At 50.4% G+C, this 19971-nt stretch overlaps 2 protein-coding genes across 9 annotated transcripts in view; both read right to left on the bottom strand.

Annotated features, from left to right (window-relative positions):
- The window catches only part of LOC125726955 (NACHT, LRR and PYD domains-containing protein 3-like), a 143498-nt gene that overhangs the window by 102220 nt on the left and 21307 nt on the right, over positions 1-19971 (bottom strand). The gene's annotated exons all lie outside the window — the stretch shown is intronic.
- LOC125726958 (NACHT, LRR and PYD domains-containing protein 3-like) overlaps positions 4009-19971 on the bottom strand; it is a 41678-nt gene continuing 25715 nt past the window's right edge. Inside the window, exons 10-15 of the mRNA XM_049003498.1 lie at positions 9222-9395; positions 8029-8202; positions 7449-7622; positions 6003-6176; positions 5842-5888; positions 4009-4766 (exon numbers count right to left, since the gene is read on the bottom strand). Of these exons, the coding sequence (XP_048859455.1) occupies positions 4249-4766; positions 5842-5888; positions 6003-6176; positions 7449-7622; positions 8029-8202; positions 9222-9395 (1261 nt within the window). The 3' untranslated portion in view covers positions 4009-4248. The remainder of the gene's footprint in view (positions 4767-5841; positions 5889-6002; positions 6177-7448; positions 7623-8028; positions 8203-9221; positions 9396-19971) is intronic.

The following is a 19971-nucleotide window of genomic DNA, read 5'->3' as shown; positions in this document are numbered from 1 at the left end:
GGGGCGTAAGCAAATCTTTCACAGTGGGGTGGGGGTGGCAAGGGGGCCTGGGCAGGTGCCCCTCCTATCCAACGGGGAGGTAAGCAGACCTTTTACAGTGGGGTGGGGGTGACAAGAGGGCCTGGGCACCTGCCCCTCCAGTCCGACGGGGGCGAAAGCAGACCTTTTACAGTGGGGTGGGGGTGGCAAGGGGGCCTGGGCACCTGCCCCTCCAGTCCGATGGGGACGTAAGCAGACCTTTTACAGTGGGTTGGGGGTGGCAAGGGTGCCTGGTCACCAACCCCTTTTGTCCTATGGGGGCATAACCAGACCTTTTACAGTGGAGTGGGGGTGACAAGGGGGCCTGGGCACCTGCCCCTTTTGTCCTATGGGGGCGTAACCAGACCTTTTACAGTGGGGTGGGGGTGGCAAGGGGGTCTGGGCACCTGCCCCACCTGTCCGACGGGGGCGTAAGCAGACCTTTCACAATGGGGTGGGGAGGGCAAGGGGGCCTGAGTACCTGTCCCTTCTGTCCGACGGGGGCGAAAGCAGACCTTTTACAGTGGGGTGGGGGTGGTAAGAGGGCCTGGGCACCTGCTATTCCAGTCCGACGGGGGCGAAAGCAGACCTTTTACAGTGGGGTGGGGGTGGCAAGGGGGCCTGAGTACCTGTCCCTTCTGTCCGACGGGGGCGAAAGCAGACCTTTTACAGTGGGGTGGGGGTGGCAAGGGTGCCTGGTCACCAACCCCTTTTGTCCTATGGGGGCGTAAGCCGACCTTTTACAGTGGGGTGGGGGTGGCAAGAGGGCCTGGGCACCTGCCCCTCCTGTCCGACGAGGGCGAAAGCAGACCTTTTACAGTGGGGTGGGGGTGGCAAGGGTGCCTGGGCACCAGCCCCTCCTGGCCGAAGGGGGTGTAAGCAGACCTTTTACAGTGGTGTGGGGGTGGCAGGGGGGCTGGGCAGGTGCCCCTCCTATCCAACGGGGAGGTAAGCAGACCATTTACAGTGGGGTGGGGGTGACAAGAGGGCCTGGGCACCTGCCCCTCCTGTCCGACGGGGGCGAAAGCAGACCTTTTACAGTGGGGTGGGGGTGGCAAGGGTGCCTGGTCACCAACCCCTTTTGTCCTATGGGGGCGTAAGCAGACCTTTTACAGTGGGGTGGGGGTGGCAAGAGGGCCTGGGCACCTGCCCCTCCTGTCCGACGAGGGCGAAAGCAGACCTTTTACAGTGGGGTGGGGGTGGCAAGGGTGCCTGGGCACCAGCCCCTCCTGGCCGAAGGGGGTGTAAGCAGACCTTTTACAGTGGTGTGGGGGTGGCAGGGGGGCTGGGCAGGTGCCCCTCCTATCCAACGGGGAGGTAAGCAGACCTTTTACAGTGGGGTGGGGGTGACAAGAGGGCCTGGGCACCTGCCCCTCCTGTCCGACGGGGGCGAAAGCAGACCTTTTACAGTGGGGTGGGGGTGGCAAGGGTGCCTGGGCACCTGCCCCTACTGTCCGAAGAGGGCGAAAGCAGACCTTTTACAGTGAGGTGGGGGCGGCAAGGGGGCCTCGGCACCTGCCCCTCCTGTCCAAATGGGGCATAAGCAGACCTTTTACAATGGGGTGGGGGTGGCAAGGGGGCCTGGGGACCTGCCCCTCCTGTCCAAATGGGGCATAAGCAGACCTTTTACAGTGGGGTGGGGGTGGCAAGGGGGCCTGGGCACCTGCCCCTCCAGTCCGATGGGGACGTAAGCAGACCTTTTACAGTGGGGTGGGGAGGGCAAGGGTGACTGGATACCTGCCCCTCCAGTCCGACGGGGGCGAAAGCAGACCTTTTACAGTGGGGTGGGGGTGGCAAGGGGGCCTGGGTACCTGCCCCTTTTGTCCTATGGGGGCGTAAGCAGACCTTTTACAGTGGAGTGGGGGTGACAAGGGGGCCTGGGCACCTGCCCCTTTTGTCCTATGGGGGCGTAACCAGACCTTTTACAGTGGGGTGGGGGTGGCAAGGGGGTCTGGGCACCTGCCCCACCTGTCCGACGGGGGCGTAAGCAGACCTTTCACAGTGGGGTGGGGAGGGCAAGGGTGACTGGATACCTGCCCCTCCAGTCCGACGGGGGCGAAAGCAGACCTTTTACAGTGGGGTGGGGGTGGCAAGGGCGTCTGGTCACATGCCCCTCCAGTCCGACGGGGGCGAAACCAGACCTTTTACAGTGGGGTGGGGGTGGCAAGGGGGCCTGAGTACCTGCCCCTTCTGTCCGACGGGGGCGAAAGCAGACCTTTTACAGTGGGGTGGGGGTGGCAAGGGGGCCTGGGTACCTGCCCCTACTATCCAACGGAGACGTAAGCAGACCTTTTACACTGGGGTGGGGGTGGCAAGGGGGCCTGGGTACCTGCCCCTTCTGTCCGACGGGGGCGAAAGCAGACCTTTTACAGTGGGGTGGGGGTGGCAAGGGGGCCTGGGTACCTGCCCCTACTATCCAACGGAGACGTAAGCAGACCTTTTACACTGGGGTGGGGGTGGCAAGGGGGCCTGGGTACCTGCCCCTTCTGTCCGACGGGGGCGAAAGCAGACCTTTTACACTGGGGTGGGGGTGGCAAGGGGGCCTGGGTACCTGCCCATTCTGCCCGACGGGGGCGAAAGCAGACCTTTTACAGTGGGATGGGGGTGGCAAGGGGGCCTGGATCCCTGCCCCTCCAGTCCGACGGGGGCGTAATTAGACCTTTTACAGTGGGGTGGGGGTGGCAAGGGGGCCTGGGCACCTGCCCCTCCTGTCCGACAGGGACGTAAACAGACCTTTTACAGTGGGGTGGGGGTGGCAAGGGGGCCTGGGCACCTGCCCCTCCTGTCCGACAGGGACGTAAACAGACCTTTTACAGTGGGGTGGGGGTGGCAAGGGGGCCTGGGCACCTGCCCCTCCTGTCCGACAGGGACGTAAACAGACCTTTTACAGTGGGGTGGGGGTGGCAAGGGGGCCTGGATACCTGCCCCTTCTGTCCGATGGGGACGTAAGCAGACCTTTCACAGGGGGGTGGGGGTGGCAAGGGGGCATGGGCACCTGCCCCTCCAGTCCGACGGGGGCGAAAGCAGACCTTTTACAGTGGGGTGGGGGTGGTAAGGGTGCCTGGTCACCAACCCCTTTTGTCCTATGGTGGCGTAAGCAGACCTTTCACAGGGGGGTGGGGGTGGCAAGGGGGCCTGGGCACCTGCCCCTCCAGTCCGACGGGGGCGAAAGCAGACCTTTCACAGGGGGGTGGGGGTGGCAAGGGGGCATGGGCTCCTGCCCCTCCAGTCCGACGGGGGCGAAAGCAGACCTTTCACAGGGGGGTGGGGGTGGCAAGGGGGCATGGGCACCTGCCCCTCCAGTCCGACGGGGGCGTAAGCAGACCTTTCACAGTGGGGTGGGGAGGGCAAGGGTGACTGGATACCTGCCCCTTCTGTCCGATGGGGACGTAAGCAGACCTTTCACAGGGGGGTGGGGGTGGCAAGGGGGCATGGGCACCTGCCCCTCCAGTCCGACGGGGGCGTAAGCAGACCTTTTACACTGGGGTGGGGGTGGCAAGGGGGCCTGGGTACCTGCCCCTTCTGTCTGACGGGGGCGAAAGCAGACCTTTTACAGTGGGGTGGGGGTGGCAAGGGGGCCTGGGCACCTGCCCCTTCTGTCCTAAGGGGGCGTAAGCAGACTTTTCACAGTGGGGTGAGGGTGGCAAGGGGGTCTGGGCACCTGCCCCTTCTGTCCGACAGGGGGGTAAGCAGACCTATTACAGTACATTGGGGTGGGGGGTAATTATTCCATAAAACAAATTTTATTTAATCAAATAATTATTTAATATAATTTTATTTGCTTTAATCCACTGACCCAGAGTAGTAACAGGATATAATTATATTTTCCAGTGTTTTTCATTTCTTTTATGTCTGCAGTTAAATAGTTATTTACACTGATTTACTCTAATTCTATTAGTAAAAAGTGAATGTATTTAACTTAACCCACCAGACTGTGGTTTCATTATGTTACTCAGTCATGCTTTGGGTGACGCTGAACCAGGACATTAATAGGACAGAACAGAAAGACTTTATTGTCATTGTACAGTAATATAGTAAATAGGCATAAATATATAAAATGTACATATACAGGGGAGGGGGAAAGCCCCCCCCCCAATCAGGATTACATTTAGTTACATTTTAGTCAGAGAGAAAAACTTATTTTTGTCAAACATACATTTGAGAGTAAAAAGTATTATAAAGGTTAAAAAGCAGAGATTTGACCTTTTTGCCAGGAGAACCAGCAACACGTCACAGTAACACTGAGGAGTTTCTATAAACAAAAAACCCTGGATAGAGGGACTCAGTGAATGAGGAGGAGAATCTGCACAGGGGGGTCAGTCCATCAGAGGAGACTCTGTAGAAGGACAGAGCACCAGCCCCCCAGTCCAGATACACTCCTACTCTGCGGGAGCCTGAGGGCTCTATGAGTATGAGAGTCTGTTTCTTATTGTGCCAGACAGAGTAACTGTCAGGTTTACAGTACAGACACCATGACTTGTCATTGTGTCCAAGCAGACAGTCACTCCTTCCTTTTCTCTCGATCCCTTTATAAGTCACTCCTATATCAGCTCCATCTCCATCCCACTCAGCCTCCCAGTAACAGCGGCCAGTCAGACTCTCTCTGCACAGAACTTGGGGCCAGTGATCAAATCTCTCTGGATGATCAGGATATGGCCGCTTTGCCCCCCATGTCACCTTCCTGTTCCCCCCTGACAGAGACAGGCGTCTGTTTGCTGTGTTGGGGTCCAGCGTCAGCTGGCAGGAGTCTGTAGGCAGGAGGAAGAATTATTAATACCATCAGGCCGCCTGTACTTTATGTTTCTGTACAATATAAAAACAGCGCCGAACGAAGCGGGAACTGAAGTTTATGAAATAGCTCAGGAAATGTCGGACGGCGCGCGACGCCGGCGGGAAGAGCCGCCAAAATGCGGCGCGAGCTAAACTAACAGCGTAATTACGGGTAAATAAAATTACAAAGCGGCGACATTCATCGGACATATTCATCACAAGCATATTTACCACAAAACGGCACCAGATATTAATACTAAAAGTCAGTGTCTTTCCTTCTAACCGCTAAATCATGCGCGTGCGGCGCCTTGCTGCTCTCTGTCTTTCTACAGGGAGTGTACCTTTGAAAATGGCCATCAATAACAGAATTTAAGTAATTTAAATTTAAGTAATATTATTGCATATTTAAAGCGATATTTAATAAAGGTTTGGACCTGAATTCTGATACAAACGCCTCCGAAGACGATTTCGGCGCCGGAGTTGCGCTCTATGAGGATCCAGTGTTTGCAGCGATTGTCTGACACGGTCTTTAGTCCCAGCAAAGCCGCTCTGAATGCATTTCACACGCATCGGCTTATTTCCGTGAAGCGTGTCTACCGCGCTCGTGACTCTCAGACGTGGCACCGCTGCCTCGAGGCGTGAGCCCCGCATCTCACGCAGGCGTAATTTTTTTTTAGCAGGGTGGGTCCGGAAATCTTATTAATATTCATGAGCTAAGCCCTGCATGATTTGCTGGCTCATTAATATTTATGTAAAAATAAGTGGCGGAAGTGCAAAAATGCTTGTAGCAGAGTATGTGTGTAAAGTGCAGATGTGCAGGAGTCAATTTGTTAGCAGTGCGGGTGTGAATCGATAGTGTTTTGGTGATGATTTCGATGTTTTATTTCTCTCATTTGGATGTTGTCTAAAATGACACAGAAACTCACAGAAACACAAACATGGAAATCCATCTTCACACAGTGCAAAAAGCCACACTAATCACAAAACCTGTGTGAATACAACCATAACATAATATTGATGGTATTATTAATAAAAACATGCAAACACACTTACATTTCTGTAAGCCTGGTCTGGTCCTGCACTCTCCACCGTGATCCACACTACAGGAGAAGCAGAATGACATAGTCCTGCTGTATCCATTTATTTATTGGTGCCTCTTCTTCACATACATGCATAAGTATCTGTAGCGTGTCAGACACACACTCTGTACTCACTTCAGCTTCTCCAGTTTACAGCTGGGATCCTCCAGTACAGCAGAGAGCAGCTTCACTCCTGAGTCTCCTGGGTGATTGTAGCTCAGATCCAGCTCTCTCAGGTGTGAGGGGTTTGACCTCAGAGCTAAAGCCAGGGAAGAACAGCCTTCTTCTGTGACTCTACAGCCTGACAGCCTGCAGAGAGAGAGAGACAGATACTCCCCAATAAATAATATCATCTCACCATTACAAGTATTACATAAATGTGACTGCTCTAATAAATATTTAAAGAATTACAGTTTAGTGTCTAAGAGAAGGTAGACCCCTCCTCCCTTTCCCTTAGCTAATTGCTCACTATCTCCTCTTTATAGTGTGTGTAGCAAAGTGGGAAGTTTGGGTCAGCTTGCATTTTATTGGCTCCCCTTGCATTTTACTGGCTCCCTTTATTGGGAGCAGCAACGCACTGTGATCAGCGAATGCTCCTTACCTCACCTCATAGCTTTGGTTCACTCTGAACAGAAACATGAAGTTTGGCATATTTTGCGTTTGTTGTACCCAAATTAATTTCACTCCAAATCAGTGGGATCAGATAAAAAACAGAAAAAGTAAATAACATTTAAAATGAACCTGATGTCTTTAAAATAAATATTAATGGTGTCACTACAAGATTTTGTGAAAAAGACGGGGTCTTAGACACCCCAGTCTGCAGGACGAGCAAATCAGCAGTAAACAGAAGGGGGCTTTAGCCCTGGTTATCCCTCCACCATCCACTAGGGGGTGTAATTGTTCTTTTCATGTGCTTTTATACAGTCATGGTTACAGACTCTGCACCTCTATACACTCATATTTTGAATGTAACTCATTTGCCAAAAAAAGAGAGGAGACACAATGAACAAATTTAAAGATGAATCTGACTGGTTTCTGCATCATTATAACTATTATGTTCAAAGTTTCACGATATCACAATAACATGATTGCTGTGAATTTGGCCACAATAATCATGAAGTGAAAATCTGATATCGCTGCACGTTACCCTGCCTTCCGCTCCTTTTGTTCTGCTTTCTCTCCTCCCACCTCGCCTGGGAACAGACAGCAGTGTCTCCCTCACGTCTCCCGTCTCTCACACCCAGAGACCCCGACTCGGAATGAGGACGCCGCTGACTGCCACCAGCCGCCCCAAACTTTCCTCTTTCTGCTGTCATTTTTATTTTTAATAAAGTCTGCCTCACTGAGGCTTCAGTCCAGTCACCCATCGCTGCCTGTATGTCCTTAAACTCATACCACACTACAATATAACTGCCCACTGCTTGAAACAGCTGGAATTGTGTTTTGAAACTTAAATTACAGTGAAAGTAAAAATAAATTGATGGTTTCCTGGTATGTGAGTCCAGATATGAGGTCAGGCAGCAGTCAAATACTGACCTCAGTATCCCCAGCTTACAGTGTGGAATACCCAGTAATACTGACCTCAGTATCTGCAGTTTACAGTGTGAATCCCCCAGTCCAGCAGAGAGCAGCTTCACTCCTGAATCCTGCAGGTCATTGTCACTCAGGTCCAGCTCTCTCAGGGGTGAGGAGTTTGATCTGAGAGCTGAAGCCAGCACCTCACAGCATTTCTCTGTGAGTTCACACCAGTTCACCCTTAGGAAAATGAAACACTTTTAATTCCACTTTTTACACTGCCACACTGTATTCTAATGAGGAGAATATGGGCCATTTTTAGAAAACAATTTACTAAAAGTCATGTTAACAATCATCCCAATTCTGATTGCTGTCCATTATATTTTTATAATACTGTAACAGTACTGTTAAATTTGCTGAGCTACACAAATGTATTCCATGGTTTATATAGTTGAATGGATGTTTCCTGCTTCACTGCTTAATTATTTCTAATATGGATCGAGGGCTGATAAGATTGTGGGATATAAGGAAGTAGGATAAGAAAAAAGAAGCTGTTTGTGTTTGTTTATTATGTAACTGCTGAAATGCATTGTGGGTTTTCTTGGTGTCCAGTTACTTTTGTGTAAAATGCATATTCTGTACTCACTTCAGCTTCTCCAATTTATAGCTGGGATCCTCCAGTACAGCAGAGAGCAGCTTCACTCCTGAGTCTCCTGGGTGATTGTAGCTCAGGTCCAGCTCTCTCAGGTGTGAGGGGTTTGACCTCAGAGCTGAAGCCAGGGAAGAACAGCCTTCTTCTGTGACTCTACAGCCTGACAGCCTGCAGAGAGAGAGAGACAGATACTCCCCAATAAATAATATCATCTCACCATTACCAGTATTACATAAATGTGACTGCTCTAATAAATATTTCAAGAATTACAGTTTAGTGTCTAAGAGAAGGCAGCCCCCTCCTCCCTTTCCCTTAGCTAATTGCTCACTATCTCCTCTTTATACTGTGTGTAGCAAAGTGGGAAGTTTGGGTCAGCTTGCATTTTATTGGCTCCCCTCAGTCCGGGGCGGGGTTTAGTCTCTAATATAAAGTGGGCGGCGGGGTAGGAATGGTGCACAAGCTGTTCTAGGTGTATCAGTAATGGACGTTAAGGCCCAGGGAAGTGTACGGTTGTTTTAACCCCGTGTCTCATGTCCCTGCTTGTGTTTCAGGGTTAGTAGCCTAGAGCTGCAAGAGCGGAATCCTCCCTGCTGGTGGTGGTGAATTTCAGTTGTGTGCGTGTGCAGTGCAGATTACCGGCATTAGCTCACTGAGTGACGTGTGTGTGTGTGTGTCTGTGTGTGTGTCTGTGTGTGTGTGTGATCACCAGAATGTTCACAGAGGTCCCGCCTGTGCTGAGTCCCTCGTCCATCCATCAGTTCATGCCCCTTAACTTGCTTAGTTGGCAACATTGGTGCCTCGGCTTGATGCATCTATATTGCCTTTAGTGTAGGATTACTATTCTCCTTTTAAATGTAATAAAATAATTGTATCAAGTCATGTCTCTGGCCCCTTCAGTTGACTAAACCTGTGTGCTTAGTTACTACTCGTATGAGATTTTGGGAATCATCATAGTATTACCCTGGGTGAAACCTCAGGCTTGTGGAACGAATCATCTGAGTTTCCATTATTTCTAATGAGAAAATTCACTTTGATATATGAGTGCTTTGGATTATGAGCACGTTTCCGGAACCAATTATACTCGCAGTCCGAGGTTTTACTGTATCTCCAGCATACAGTGTGGAATACCCAGTAATACTAACCTCAGTATCTCCAGCATGCAGTGCAGAATACCCAGTAATACTGACCTCAGTATCTCCAGTTTACAGTGTGAATCCCCCAGTCCAGCAGAGAGCAACTTCACTCCTGAATCCTGCAGGTCATTGTCACTCAGGTCCAGCTCTCTCAGGGGTGAGGAGTTTGATCTTAGAGCTGAAGTCAGCATTTCACAGTGTTTATCTATGAGATCACAGCCGTTCAGCCTGGAACAGAAAACACTTTAAGACACAGACATATACACATCCTACACTTTAGCTAAATACCAAACATTACAATCTGCATTTGTTTTCAATATAATTAGCAGCACAGCTTACATTTCAAAATGAATTACAGTCTGCAGAGTGTCTTGTGCATCCTGGCAATTTGCTGCAGTCAGATGATCACTAATTGTAAGCGCATCTTAGCTCAAAACTAGAGGTAAAAGCATTAAGTACAAGCTACAGCCAAAAATCACAGAATATATATGAACACATGGACAGCAAGATGCACGTGAACCTCCCATAACAGTCAGACCAGAGCTTCCAGTGCAGTCCTTAGCCATCTCTCTGCCAGGTGTCCCTACACTCGACACGTATCACTGAAAGGGGGAGATGTGAACATCCACAGCAGCTAATGCAGCAGCAACTGGCACTTGGATTCCTGATCCCATGAGTAAAATCCTTTTTGCCTGTATTGTTATACCTGGGATCATGTCAAATCACCAATTAGGTCTGAGTGATATGACGATATTATCGGTAATCAGCGTAATCAGACACGTCATAACATGGTTAAATTTGAGGTTAATCTTAGTGTCCAAAGAGCAAAGTCTAAAAGAAAAGTATACAATGTTAGGAAGGCTAACTTTAATGGTATGAGACTGAAGCTAGAAACTGCAAACTAGTTGGAGTTAAACAGCAAAACCTTTGAAGAGGCATGGGAATTTTTTAAAAGCCTAGAATATTGTGTGCAGTCAATCAATCATAATTTATATAGCTTGTTAAACCACAGGGCTTTACAAACATAAGAACATAACATAAGAACTATACAAACGAGAGGAGGCCATTCGGCCCATCAAGCTCGCTTGGGGAGAACTAAACTAATAGCTCAGAGTCGTTAAAATCTTATCTAGCTCTGATTTAAAGGAACCCAAGGATTCAGCTTGCACTACGTTATCAGGAAGGCTATTCCATACTCTGACTACGCGCTGTGCAAAGAAGTGCTTCCTTAAATCCAGCTTGAAATGTTCTCCCGCTAATTTCCACCTATGGCCACGAGTTCGTGTATTTAAACTAATGCTGAAGTAACTATTTGGTTGAACAGCATCCAAACCTGTTAGAATCTTATATACCTGGATCATGTCCCCCCTCAGTCTCCTTTGCTTGAGACTGAACAGATTTAGCTCAAGTAACCGTTCCTCGTATGACATTCCTCTAAGACCAGGAATCATTTTTGTGGCCCTATGCTGCACCTTTTCTAAGGCCACAATGTCCTTTTTAAGATATGGTAACCAAACCTGCACACAATATTCTAGGTGAGGTCTCACCAAGGAATTGTATAATCTTAGCATTACCTCCCTTGACTTAAACTCCACACACCTGGAGATATACCCCAACATCCTATTGGCCTTTTTTATTGCTTCCCCACACTGGCGAGAATGGGACATGGAAGCATCAACATACACACCAAGGTCTTTCTCATGATCAGCTACCTTTATTTCAGTGACACCCATGAAATACCTGTAATTTATATTTCTGCCCCCTACATGGAGTACCTTACATTTATCGACGTTAAAGCGGCATTCTGGGCCCGGTGTAGATGTGATCCCTGTGCCTGGTGCGTGTTAACACTCCGCCAGCGGCATTTTGGGCCCGGTGTAGATGTGATCCCTGTGACTGGTGCGTGTTAACACTCCGCCAGCGGCATTCTGGGCCCGGTGTAGATGTGATCCCTGTGCCTGGTGCGTGTTAACACTCCGCCAGCGGCATTTTGGGCCCGGTGTAGATGTGATCCCTGTGCCTGGTGCGTGTCAACACTCCGCCAGCGGCATTTTGGGCCCGGTGTAGATGTGATCCCTGTGCCTGGTGCGTGTTAACACTCCGCCAGCGGCATTCTGGGCCCGTTGTAGATGTGATCCCTGTGACTGGTGCGTGTTAACACTCCGCCAGCGGCATTCTGGGCCCGTTGTAGATGTGATCCCAGTGACTGGTGCGTGTTAACACTCCGCCAGCGGCATTCTGGGCCCGTTGTAGATGTGATCCCTGTGACTGGTGCGTGTTAACACTCCGCCAGCGGCATTTTGGGCCCGGTGTAGATGTGATCCCTGTGCCTGGGGCGTGTTAACACTCCGCCAGCGGCATTTTGGGCCCGGTGTAGATGTGATCCCTGTGCCTGGTGCGTGTTAACACTCCGCCAGCGGCATTTTGGGCCCGGTGTAGATGTGATCCCTGTGCCTGGTGCGTGTTAACACTCCGCCAGCGGCATTCTGGGCCCGGTGTAGATGTGATCCCTGTGACTGGTGCGTGTTAACACTCCGCCAGCGGCATTCTGGGCCCGGTGTAGATGTGATCCCTGTGACTGGTGCGTGTTAACACTCCGCCAGCGGCATTTTGGGCCCGGTGTAGATGTGATCCCTGTGCCTGGTGCGTGTTAACACTCCGCCAGCGGCATTTTGGGCCCGGTGTAGATGTGATCCCTGTGCCTGGTGCGTGTTAACACTCCGCCAGCGGCATTCTGGGCCCGTTGTAGATGTGATCCCTGTGACTGGTGCGTGTTAACACTCCGCCAGCGGCATTTTGGGCCCGGTGTAGATGTGATCCCTGTGCCTGGTGCGTGTTAACACTCCGCCAGCGGCATTCTGGGCCCGTTGTAGATGTGATCCCTGTGCCTGGTGCGTGTTAACACTCCGCCAGCGGCATTTTGGGCCCGGTGTAGATGTGATCCCTGTGCCTGGTGCGTGTTAACACTCCGCCAGCGGCATTCTGGGCCCGTTGTAGATGTGATCCCTGTGACTGGTGCGTGTTAACACTCCGCCAGCGGCATTCTGGGCCCGGTGTAGATGTGATCCCTGTGCCTGGTGCGTGTTAACACTCCGCCAGCGGCATTTTGGGCCCGGTGTAGATGTGATCCCTGTGCCTGGTGCGTGTTAACACTCCGCCAGCGGCATTCTGGGCCCGTTGTAGATGTGATCCCTGTGACTGGTGCGTGTTAACACCCCGCCAGCGGCATTCTGGGCCCGGTGTAGATGTGATCCCTGTGACTGGTGCGTGTTAACACTCCGCCAGCGGCATTCTGGGCCCGGTGTAGATGTGATCCCTGTGACTGGTGCATGTTAACACTCCGCCAGCGGCATTCTGGGCCTGTTGTAGATGTGATCCCTGTGCCTGGTGCGTGTTAACACTCCGCCAGCGGCATTCTGGGCCCGGTGTAGATGTGATCCCTGTGACTGGTGCGTGTTAACACTCCGCCAGCGGCATTCTGGGCCTGGTGTAGATGTGATCCCTGTGACTGGTGCGTGTTAACACTCCGCCAGCGGCATTCTGGGCCCGTTGTAGATGTGATCCCTGTGACTGGTGCGTGTTAACACTCCGCCAGCGGCATTCTGGGCCCGGTGTAGATGTGATCCCTGTGACTGGTGCATGTTAACACTCCGCCAGCGGCATTCTGGGCCCGGTGTAGATGTGATCCCTGTGACTGGTGCGTGTTAACACTCCGCCAGCGGCATTCTGGGCCTGGTGTAGATGTGATCCCTGTGACTGGTGCGTGTTAACACTCCGCCAGCGGCATTTTGGGCCCGGTGTAGATGTGATCCCTGTGCCTGGTGCGTGTTAACACTCCGCCAGCGGCATTCTGGGCCCAGAAAAGGTTTTTCCTCTGTCTCAATGTATTTTTTTTTTTTCTTCGTTGTAATTTGGTCTTTGATTTCGCGGGCCTAGTTAAGGGGTGGGAATTAAATACTTTGTGTGTTTGTCGATGGTGTTTTGTTGTATTTTGCCTAGGACCTCGAGTGTTAGTTCCTGTGGGGGCAGAATGTGGGTTGCTGTGTCTATAAGGGTGAAGTGTGATTTAATATAATTTTACTTGTCTATAATATATTCTTCTTTTGTGTTCCCATGAGAACTATAGTGCTGGTTGTCCTAGTGTGATTATTTTCTTAGGTGTGTTTTAGCTTTACGCAAATAAATTTTTCATCAGCCCCAATATTGTTCCTTTATTCAAATAGCCTGCAATGGTAATAGCGTCTATATTGGTGGAGATTCGCTAGGTTAACGGTGGGAGCTGTGTTTCTCGCCCCTTGTGCGGGTCACACGAGGAAGATGTGTGTGTCAGTAACGCGCTCTGGCCCCATCCCTGCTAGGCGAAGCAATGAAATATACAGCAAATTATCGTCGCTACACCGCTGGCTGTCGGAATGGTGCCCAATAAACGGTGTGGGTTATATAGAAAATTGACAAATGTTTGGGGGTAGGCCTGGGCTTTTGAAGAGGGACGGTATTCACCCCTCGCGGGCTGGTGCCGACCTCCTCTCCAAAAGTATAGCTCATAGTTTCCAGGCAAATCGCTGACTAGCCAGAGCAGGCAAACCGGCATAACCGCCTGCTAGTCGCTTAGAGTCGTCACCTATGGTTCATTTTACTGGGACTGTGTCTGTTCCCCTCACTTTTAATCGTGGAGGTCTATTCCACCGTAGTGTATGTGATAATGGGGGCGGCATGGTGGTGCAGTGGTTAGCACTGTAGCCTCACACCTCTGGATCCCAGGTTTGAGTTTCCGCCTGGGTCACATGTGTGTGGAGTTTGCATGTTCTCCTCATGTTGTCGTGGGGTTTCCTCCAGATACTCCGGCTTCCCCTCACAGTCCAAAAACATGCTGAGGCTAATGGGACTTGCTAAATTGCCCGTAGGAGTGCATGTGTGAGTGAATGGTGTGTGAGTGTGCCCTGCGATGGGCTGGCCCCCCATCCTGGGTTGTTCCCTGCCTCGTTCCCATTGCTTCCGGGATAGGCTCCGGACCCCCCGCGACCCAGTAGGATAAGCGGTTTGGAAAATGGATGGATGTCATAATAACTTAATAATAATTAAACCAAATCCATTATTAGATAATAGGTGTAATGCAAAGCTAAAACTTTTGAATGGCTTCAAAACTGGCTTCTAAGGCGCTACTGATAAATGAAATAATTACTGACTTTAGTCTTGGTCCTAATGCCTTACAGAGACCTGACTTAGACCGAATGAATTCATGGCACTAAATGAATCTACTCCAGCTGATTACAGCATAACCCTTGACCAGATGGCAAAGGTGCTGGTGCTGCTGCAATATTTCAGTCTAACATAGGAATGTCTGAGCAAAGTGCTTATAGCTTTAGAACATCTGAAATTCTTCTTCTTAGTCTTGCTGACTCATCTCTTCGTAGTTCTTCACCTCCAATCACCATTGTTATTGTATATAGACTGCCTGGTCCCTAACCTCCAATCACCATAGTTACTGTGTATAGACCGCCTGGTTCCCAACCTCCAATCACCATTATTATTGTGTATAGACCGCCTGGTCCCTAACCTCCAATCACCATTGTTATTTTTTAAAGATTGTCGAGTCTATAGTAATTTTCTTAAGGAGTTTGCAGATTTATTGTGATCTTTCTTCTTAGTCTTGCTGACTTCCTCTCGTCTCATCTAGTCTACTGTCTTATACTTGAGAGACTCTCTCAGCCCTGCTCTCCAAACTACGAAAAACAATGGATTTGATCAGCTGGTCTCTCAACGCAATTGACACCATGTTCTCGACGAGAAGCCTAGGTTCGGGGGAACCTACACGATGGACGGATGGGAGCGGTGGAGGGTCGTGTGCCTGGCAGCTCTTTCCGTGGAGGACATTGAAGACATCTACCTATTCGGAACCATGATTACAGGTATTATGCTGATTGGATTAGGCATTGCCCTGGTTTATCAAAGATTGAAGAAGACGGTGACAGCCGCTCAAAGCCCCACTAGGCTGGCCGGAATGATTGATGGAGTGGGCAGAGCTGTTAGCACTCAGACTGTGAAACTGGATATGGAGAAGCTCACAGCTTTGCAAAACTTATTGGATGGCAGAGACCAGCGTGGACATTAGTGAAGCTGGAAATTACAGCTTCTCGTACAAAAACCCAAACAAACCTATTCTATCAGGTTTTGGCTCCCCCCAATCAGCACTGGCCTCGGCCAAGGCCGCTGCTGAACTAACAACTCCCCCTGAAGAACAAGGCAGTGAGACTCTCTTGCATTCCTCTCCCCCGATCCCAAGGACTTACCGCACCCTCCCCCCCATCCAACACCTTTGCCGCTTCATACCCCCAGCGTGAACAGGCGGGTCTGTTGACCAGCGCTTGTATGGCTGCAGGACCGGATGGCTGTCTGTCTCTGCTGGACTACCTCCACCACCCCTTTCCCCCACCCGTTGCAAGTCGTGTCATTTTTATGTTGTAAGGTGTAGTGACCATGTGCTTATGTTGCTGAGGTGTTTTTTTCGGTTCCCACAATGTCCTCCCCACTGGAGTACAGTCTGGGGGCTGTTTTTTTATTCTCCTCCTCTCTCCTCATGTTATTCTGTTTCTTTTCTTCTCTCTTCCCCTGTCTCCCGACCGGTCTACCCCCTACTGTGATGTTTGTGTATATGTATGGTCGGGTTGATGGCCAGTTTTTTCGCTGGTACCTGTGACTAGTGACATGGTGTATTGCAACAGCAATAAAGGGTTTCATCAAATCAAATCAAATCAAATCAATTCTAGTTCTTCACCTCCAATCACCATTGTTATTGTGTATAGACTGCCTGGTCCCTAACCTCCAATCACTACCTGGTCCCTAACCTCCAAGAACTATTTTTTAAAGATTGTCTAGTCTATAGTAATTTTCTTAAGGAGTTTGCAGATTTTTTTAGCAAACCTGGTGGTCACTACTGCCAAAGCCATGATTGTTGGCTATTTTAATATTCACACGGAGAATGACAGTGATCCTTTAACAACAACATTTGCTGCTATTCTAGACCCTGTAGATGTATGTTAGAATGCAGTCGGCCTACTCATGCCTGTAACCACACCTTGGATTTGATTCTTAGCCATGGTGTCTGTTAGGTTGAAGAAACTGTTATTAATCATTTTGTTATCATTCCTGTATGATTAGCTATGAGTGTAAATATGTATATACAGTATTTTGTCTTCTTCTAACCTCATACTCTAGATTATATTAATAATAGTATTTAGCTGCACATACCCTGAGTATGTGCTCAACAGCTGTACACTTAGGTAAAAAACTTTTCTTGTTCTCACCTCCCTATTCTGCATGACTCTTGCGCCTCCCACTGACTATAAATAAAGGAGTCAAGGGGAACCACCCTTTGTAACACATTCTGCTGTAGTTTGCATTGCAGAGAGTGTGGGTACCCTTGCAAGTAAAAACTATAAAGTGTGTTGTCTCATAAAAGGTGGAGTTGGGGTGGAAACGCCGGGCGCTTTCCCCAACAGTGTCCTGCTGGAACACATATCTATTATACCACAGAATCCTCTGCTTTCAGATCATTACTTGTTAACGTTTGATATACAGTATAGCCTCCCTTCAGCCCCATCTCCAAAGTACAGTATCAGACGTTAAATTGTCTCATTAACTACAACAACGTTTCTCAACCGACTTCCACAGTCCATCAACCTTACATCTGAAGCCTCGTATGAACTTAAATGGGTAACAACGAACATGGAGAAATCGCCTTGCAGCACCTAGATCTTGTATCTCCACTTAAGAAGATAAAGCATAGAGATATGGAACCTGTCCCCTGGTTCTCTGATCATACACGTGAACTTAAACAGGCTTCATGCAAGCTAGAGTGCAAATGGCTCAACTGAACTAGATTTTTTCAGATCAGCCTGGAAAGAGCCTCTCTAGGTACAGACACTAATGACTGTGAGATCTGTGTATCTCTCCAGACTAATTGAAGAGAACAAAAATAATCCTAAATTCCTATTTGAATTTGTGACTAGGTTAACACAGAATTCTTCAACTCGCAGGTCTCACAAGCTTCTAGGAGTGATGACTTTATTACATTTTTAATGGTAAAATAACTAAGATTAGACAGACCATCTAGTGCACGTGTGTAGCTACATACAGCTGCCAGCCTCCTGCTCATCCTATGCATACTGATAATGTGACCTTTGAATCTTTCCTTCTCATAAAACAATCAAAACTTTTGAGCTTATTTTCCTCCTGCAAATCCTCTGCTAGCCTTCTAGACTCAATTCCTACAAAATTCCTGAAGGAGATTCGACCACTGATTAGCACCACCCTGTTAAATGTCTTAGACTCGTTTCTTAGGCTTGGATATGTTGTTATTAGACCTGTTCTAAAGAAACCAAATCTTGAACCTAGTGATTTAGGAAATTATAGACCAATCTCAAATCTTCCATTCAATTCAAAGATCCTGGGAAAAGCTTGCCAGCTATCTTTTCTCCTACAGAAAAATAATGCTAATGATTTATATCAGTCTGGCTTTAGACCAAACCACAGCACAGAAACAGCTTCAGTCAAAGTAGTGAATGATTTGCTTATGGCTTCTGACAGTGGCTGTATATCTGTGTTGATATTACTAGACTTAACTGCAGCATTCGATACTGTGGACCATAGTATCCTCTTGGACCGGCTATTCGTTGGCATTAAGGAAACAGCTCTTTCTTGGTTTTGCTCCTATTTAACTGATCATTATCAGTTTGTCCATGTGAACAATGAATCTTCAAAGATCACTAAAGTCAAGTATGGTGTCCCACAGGGATCAGTACTGGGCCCCTAACTGTTCACTTTATATATGATACCTCTTTGTAACATTATCAGAAATCATTGTGTTGGGGTTCATTGTCATGCTCATGATAGTACTCTAGTTCTAGCTCTAGCTAACTGCTCACTCCCAGTCAGACCTATAGTGTGAGGTGTAGAGCTGGGTGGGGATCAGTGCTGTTGTAGGACTTGAACTAATGTTAATGTGAATACATTTTCATGCTCCCCGGTTGCGCTGAGGAGGATGGGGTCCCCTTCCAAGTCTAGGTTCCTCTCAAGGTTTCTTCCTGCTAGAGGGAGTTTTTCCTTACCACTGTCACCTCAGGCTTGCTTGGTTGCGGTTCGGGCCAGTTATATGTAAAGTGCTTTGTGACAGTGACTGTTCATAAAAGCGCTATATAAATAAAATTGAATTGAACTGAATTGCTGTCACTCTAGCTTCACACCCCCTTGTGGAATTGGAGTGCTGATGTTCAGGGACCCCCCATGCCAGCGTTCCCACCTGCCTCTCCCTCCTACTTATGCTGCGATAGCCATATCTGCTGGAGCTTACATACTGCACTCACCTATCTGTTTGCACTGCATTGGGTCTCCCCTACTTTGGCTAACTGCACATTTTATTTCCCCTCCTCCTCCTGGGCTGTGCTGCCTGGAGACCCCAAATTATCAAGATATCCTGCCTACCCTGCTGCCTGCGACATCTCCACTACCTGTAACACCTTTCCGGCCTGCTCGCCCTTCTGCCTGTGACGCCCTTCCGGCCTGCTGGCCCTTCTGCCTGTGACGTCCTTCCGGCCTGCTCGCCCTTCTGCCTATGACGCCCTTCCGGCCTGCTCGCCCTTCTTCCTGTGACGCCCTTCCGGCCTGCTCGCCCTTCTGCCTGTGACGCCCTTCCGGCCTGCTCGCCCTTCTGCCTGTGACGCCCTTCCGGCCTGCTGGCCCTTCTGCCTGTGACGTCCTTCCGGCCTGCTCGCCCTTCTGCCTATGACGCCCTTCCGGCCTGCTCGCCCTTCTGCCTGTGACGCCCTTCCGGCCTGCTCGCCCTTCTTCCTGTGACGCCCTTCCGGCCTGCTCGCCCTTCTGCCTGTGACGCCCTTCCGGCCTGCTCGCCCTTCTGCCTGTGACGCCCTTCTGGCCTGCTCGCCCTTCTGCCTGTGACGTCCTTCCGGCCTGCTCGCCCTTCTGCCTATGACGCCCTTCCGGCCTGCTCGCCCTTCTGCCTGTGACGCCCTTCCGGCCTGCTGGCCCTTCTGCCTGTGACGTCCTTCCGGCCTGCTCGCCCTTCTGCCTATGACGCCCTTCCGGCCTGCTCGCCCTTCTGCCTGTGACGCCCTTCCGGCCTGCTCGCCCTTCTTCCTGTGACGCCCTTCCGGCCTGCTCGCCCTTCTGCCTGTGACGCCCTTCCGGCCTGCTCGCCCTTCTGCCTATGACGCCCTTCTGGCCTGCTCGCCCTTCTGCCTGTGACGTCCTTCCTGCCTGCTCGCCCTTCTGCCTGTGACGCCCTTCCGGCCTGCTGGCCCTTCTGCCTGTGACGTCCTTCCGGCCTGCTGGCCCTTCTGCCTATGACGCCCTTCCGGCCTGCTCGCCCTTCTGCCTGTGACGCCCTTCCGGCCTGCTCGCCCTTCTTCCTGTGACGCCCTTCCGGCCTGCTCGCCCTTCTGCCTGTGACGCCCTTCCGGCCTGCTCGCCCTTCTGCCTATGACGCCCTTCCGGCCTGCTCGCCCTTCTGCCTGTGACGTCCTTCCGGCCTGCTCGCCCTTCTGCCTGTGACGCCCTTCCGGCCTGCTCGCCCTTCTGCCTGTGACGCCCTTCCGGCCTGCTCGCCCTTCTTCCTGTGACGCCCTTCCGGCCTGCTCGCCCTTCTGCCTGTGACGCCCTTCCGGCCTGCTCGCCCTTCTGCCTGTGACGCCCTTCTGGCCTGCTCGCCCTTCTGCCTGTGACGCCCTTCCGGCCTGCTCGCCCTTCTGCCTATGACGCCCTTCCGGCCTGCTCGCCCTTCTGCCTGTGA

The sequence above is a fragment of the Brienomyrus brachyistius genome, unplaced genomic scaffold (assembly GCF_023856365.1).
Source record: "Brienomyrus brachyistius isolate T26 unplaced genomic scaffold, BBRACH_0.4 scaffold81, whole genome shotgun sequence".
In the NCBI taxonomy this organism is placed as follows: Eukaryota; Metazoa; Chordata; class Actinopteri; order Osteoglossiformes; family Mormyridae; genus Brienomyrus; species Brienomyrus brachyistius.
The sequence above is the reverse complement of the archived record's forward strand: the minus strand, read 5'-3'. Positions and strand labels throughout refer to the sequence as shown.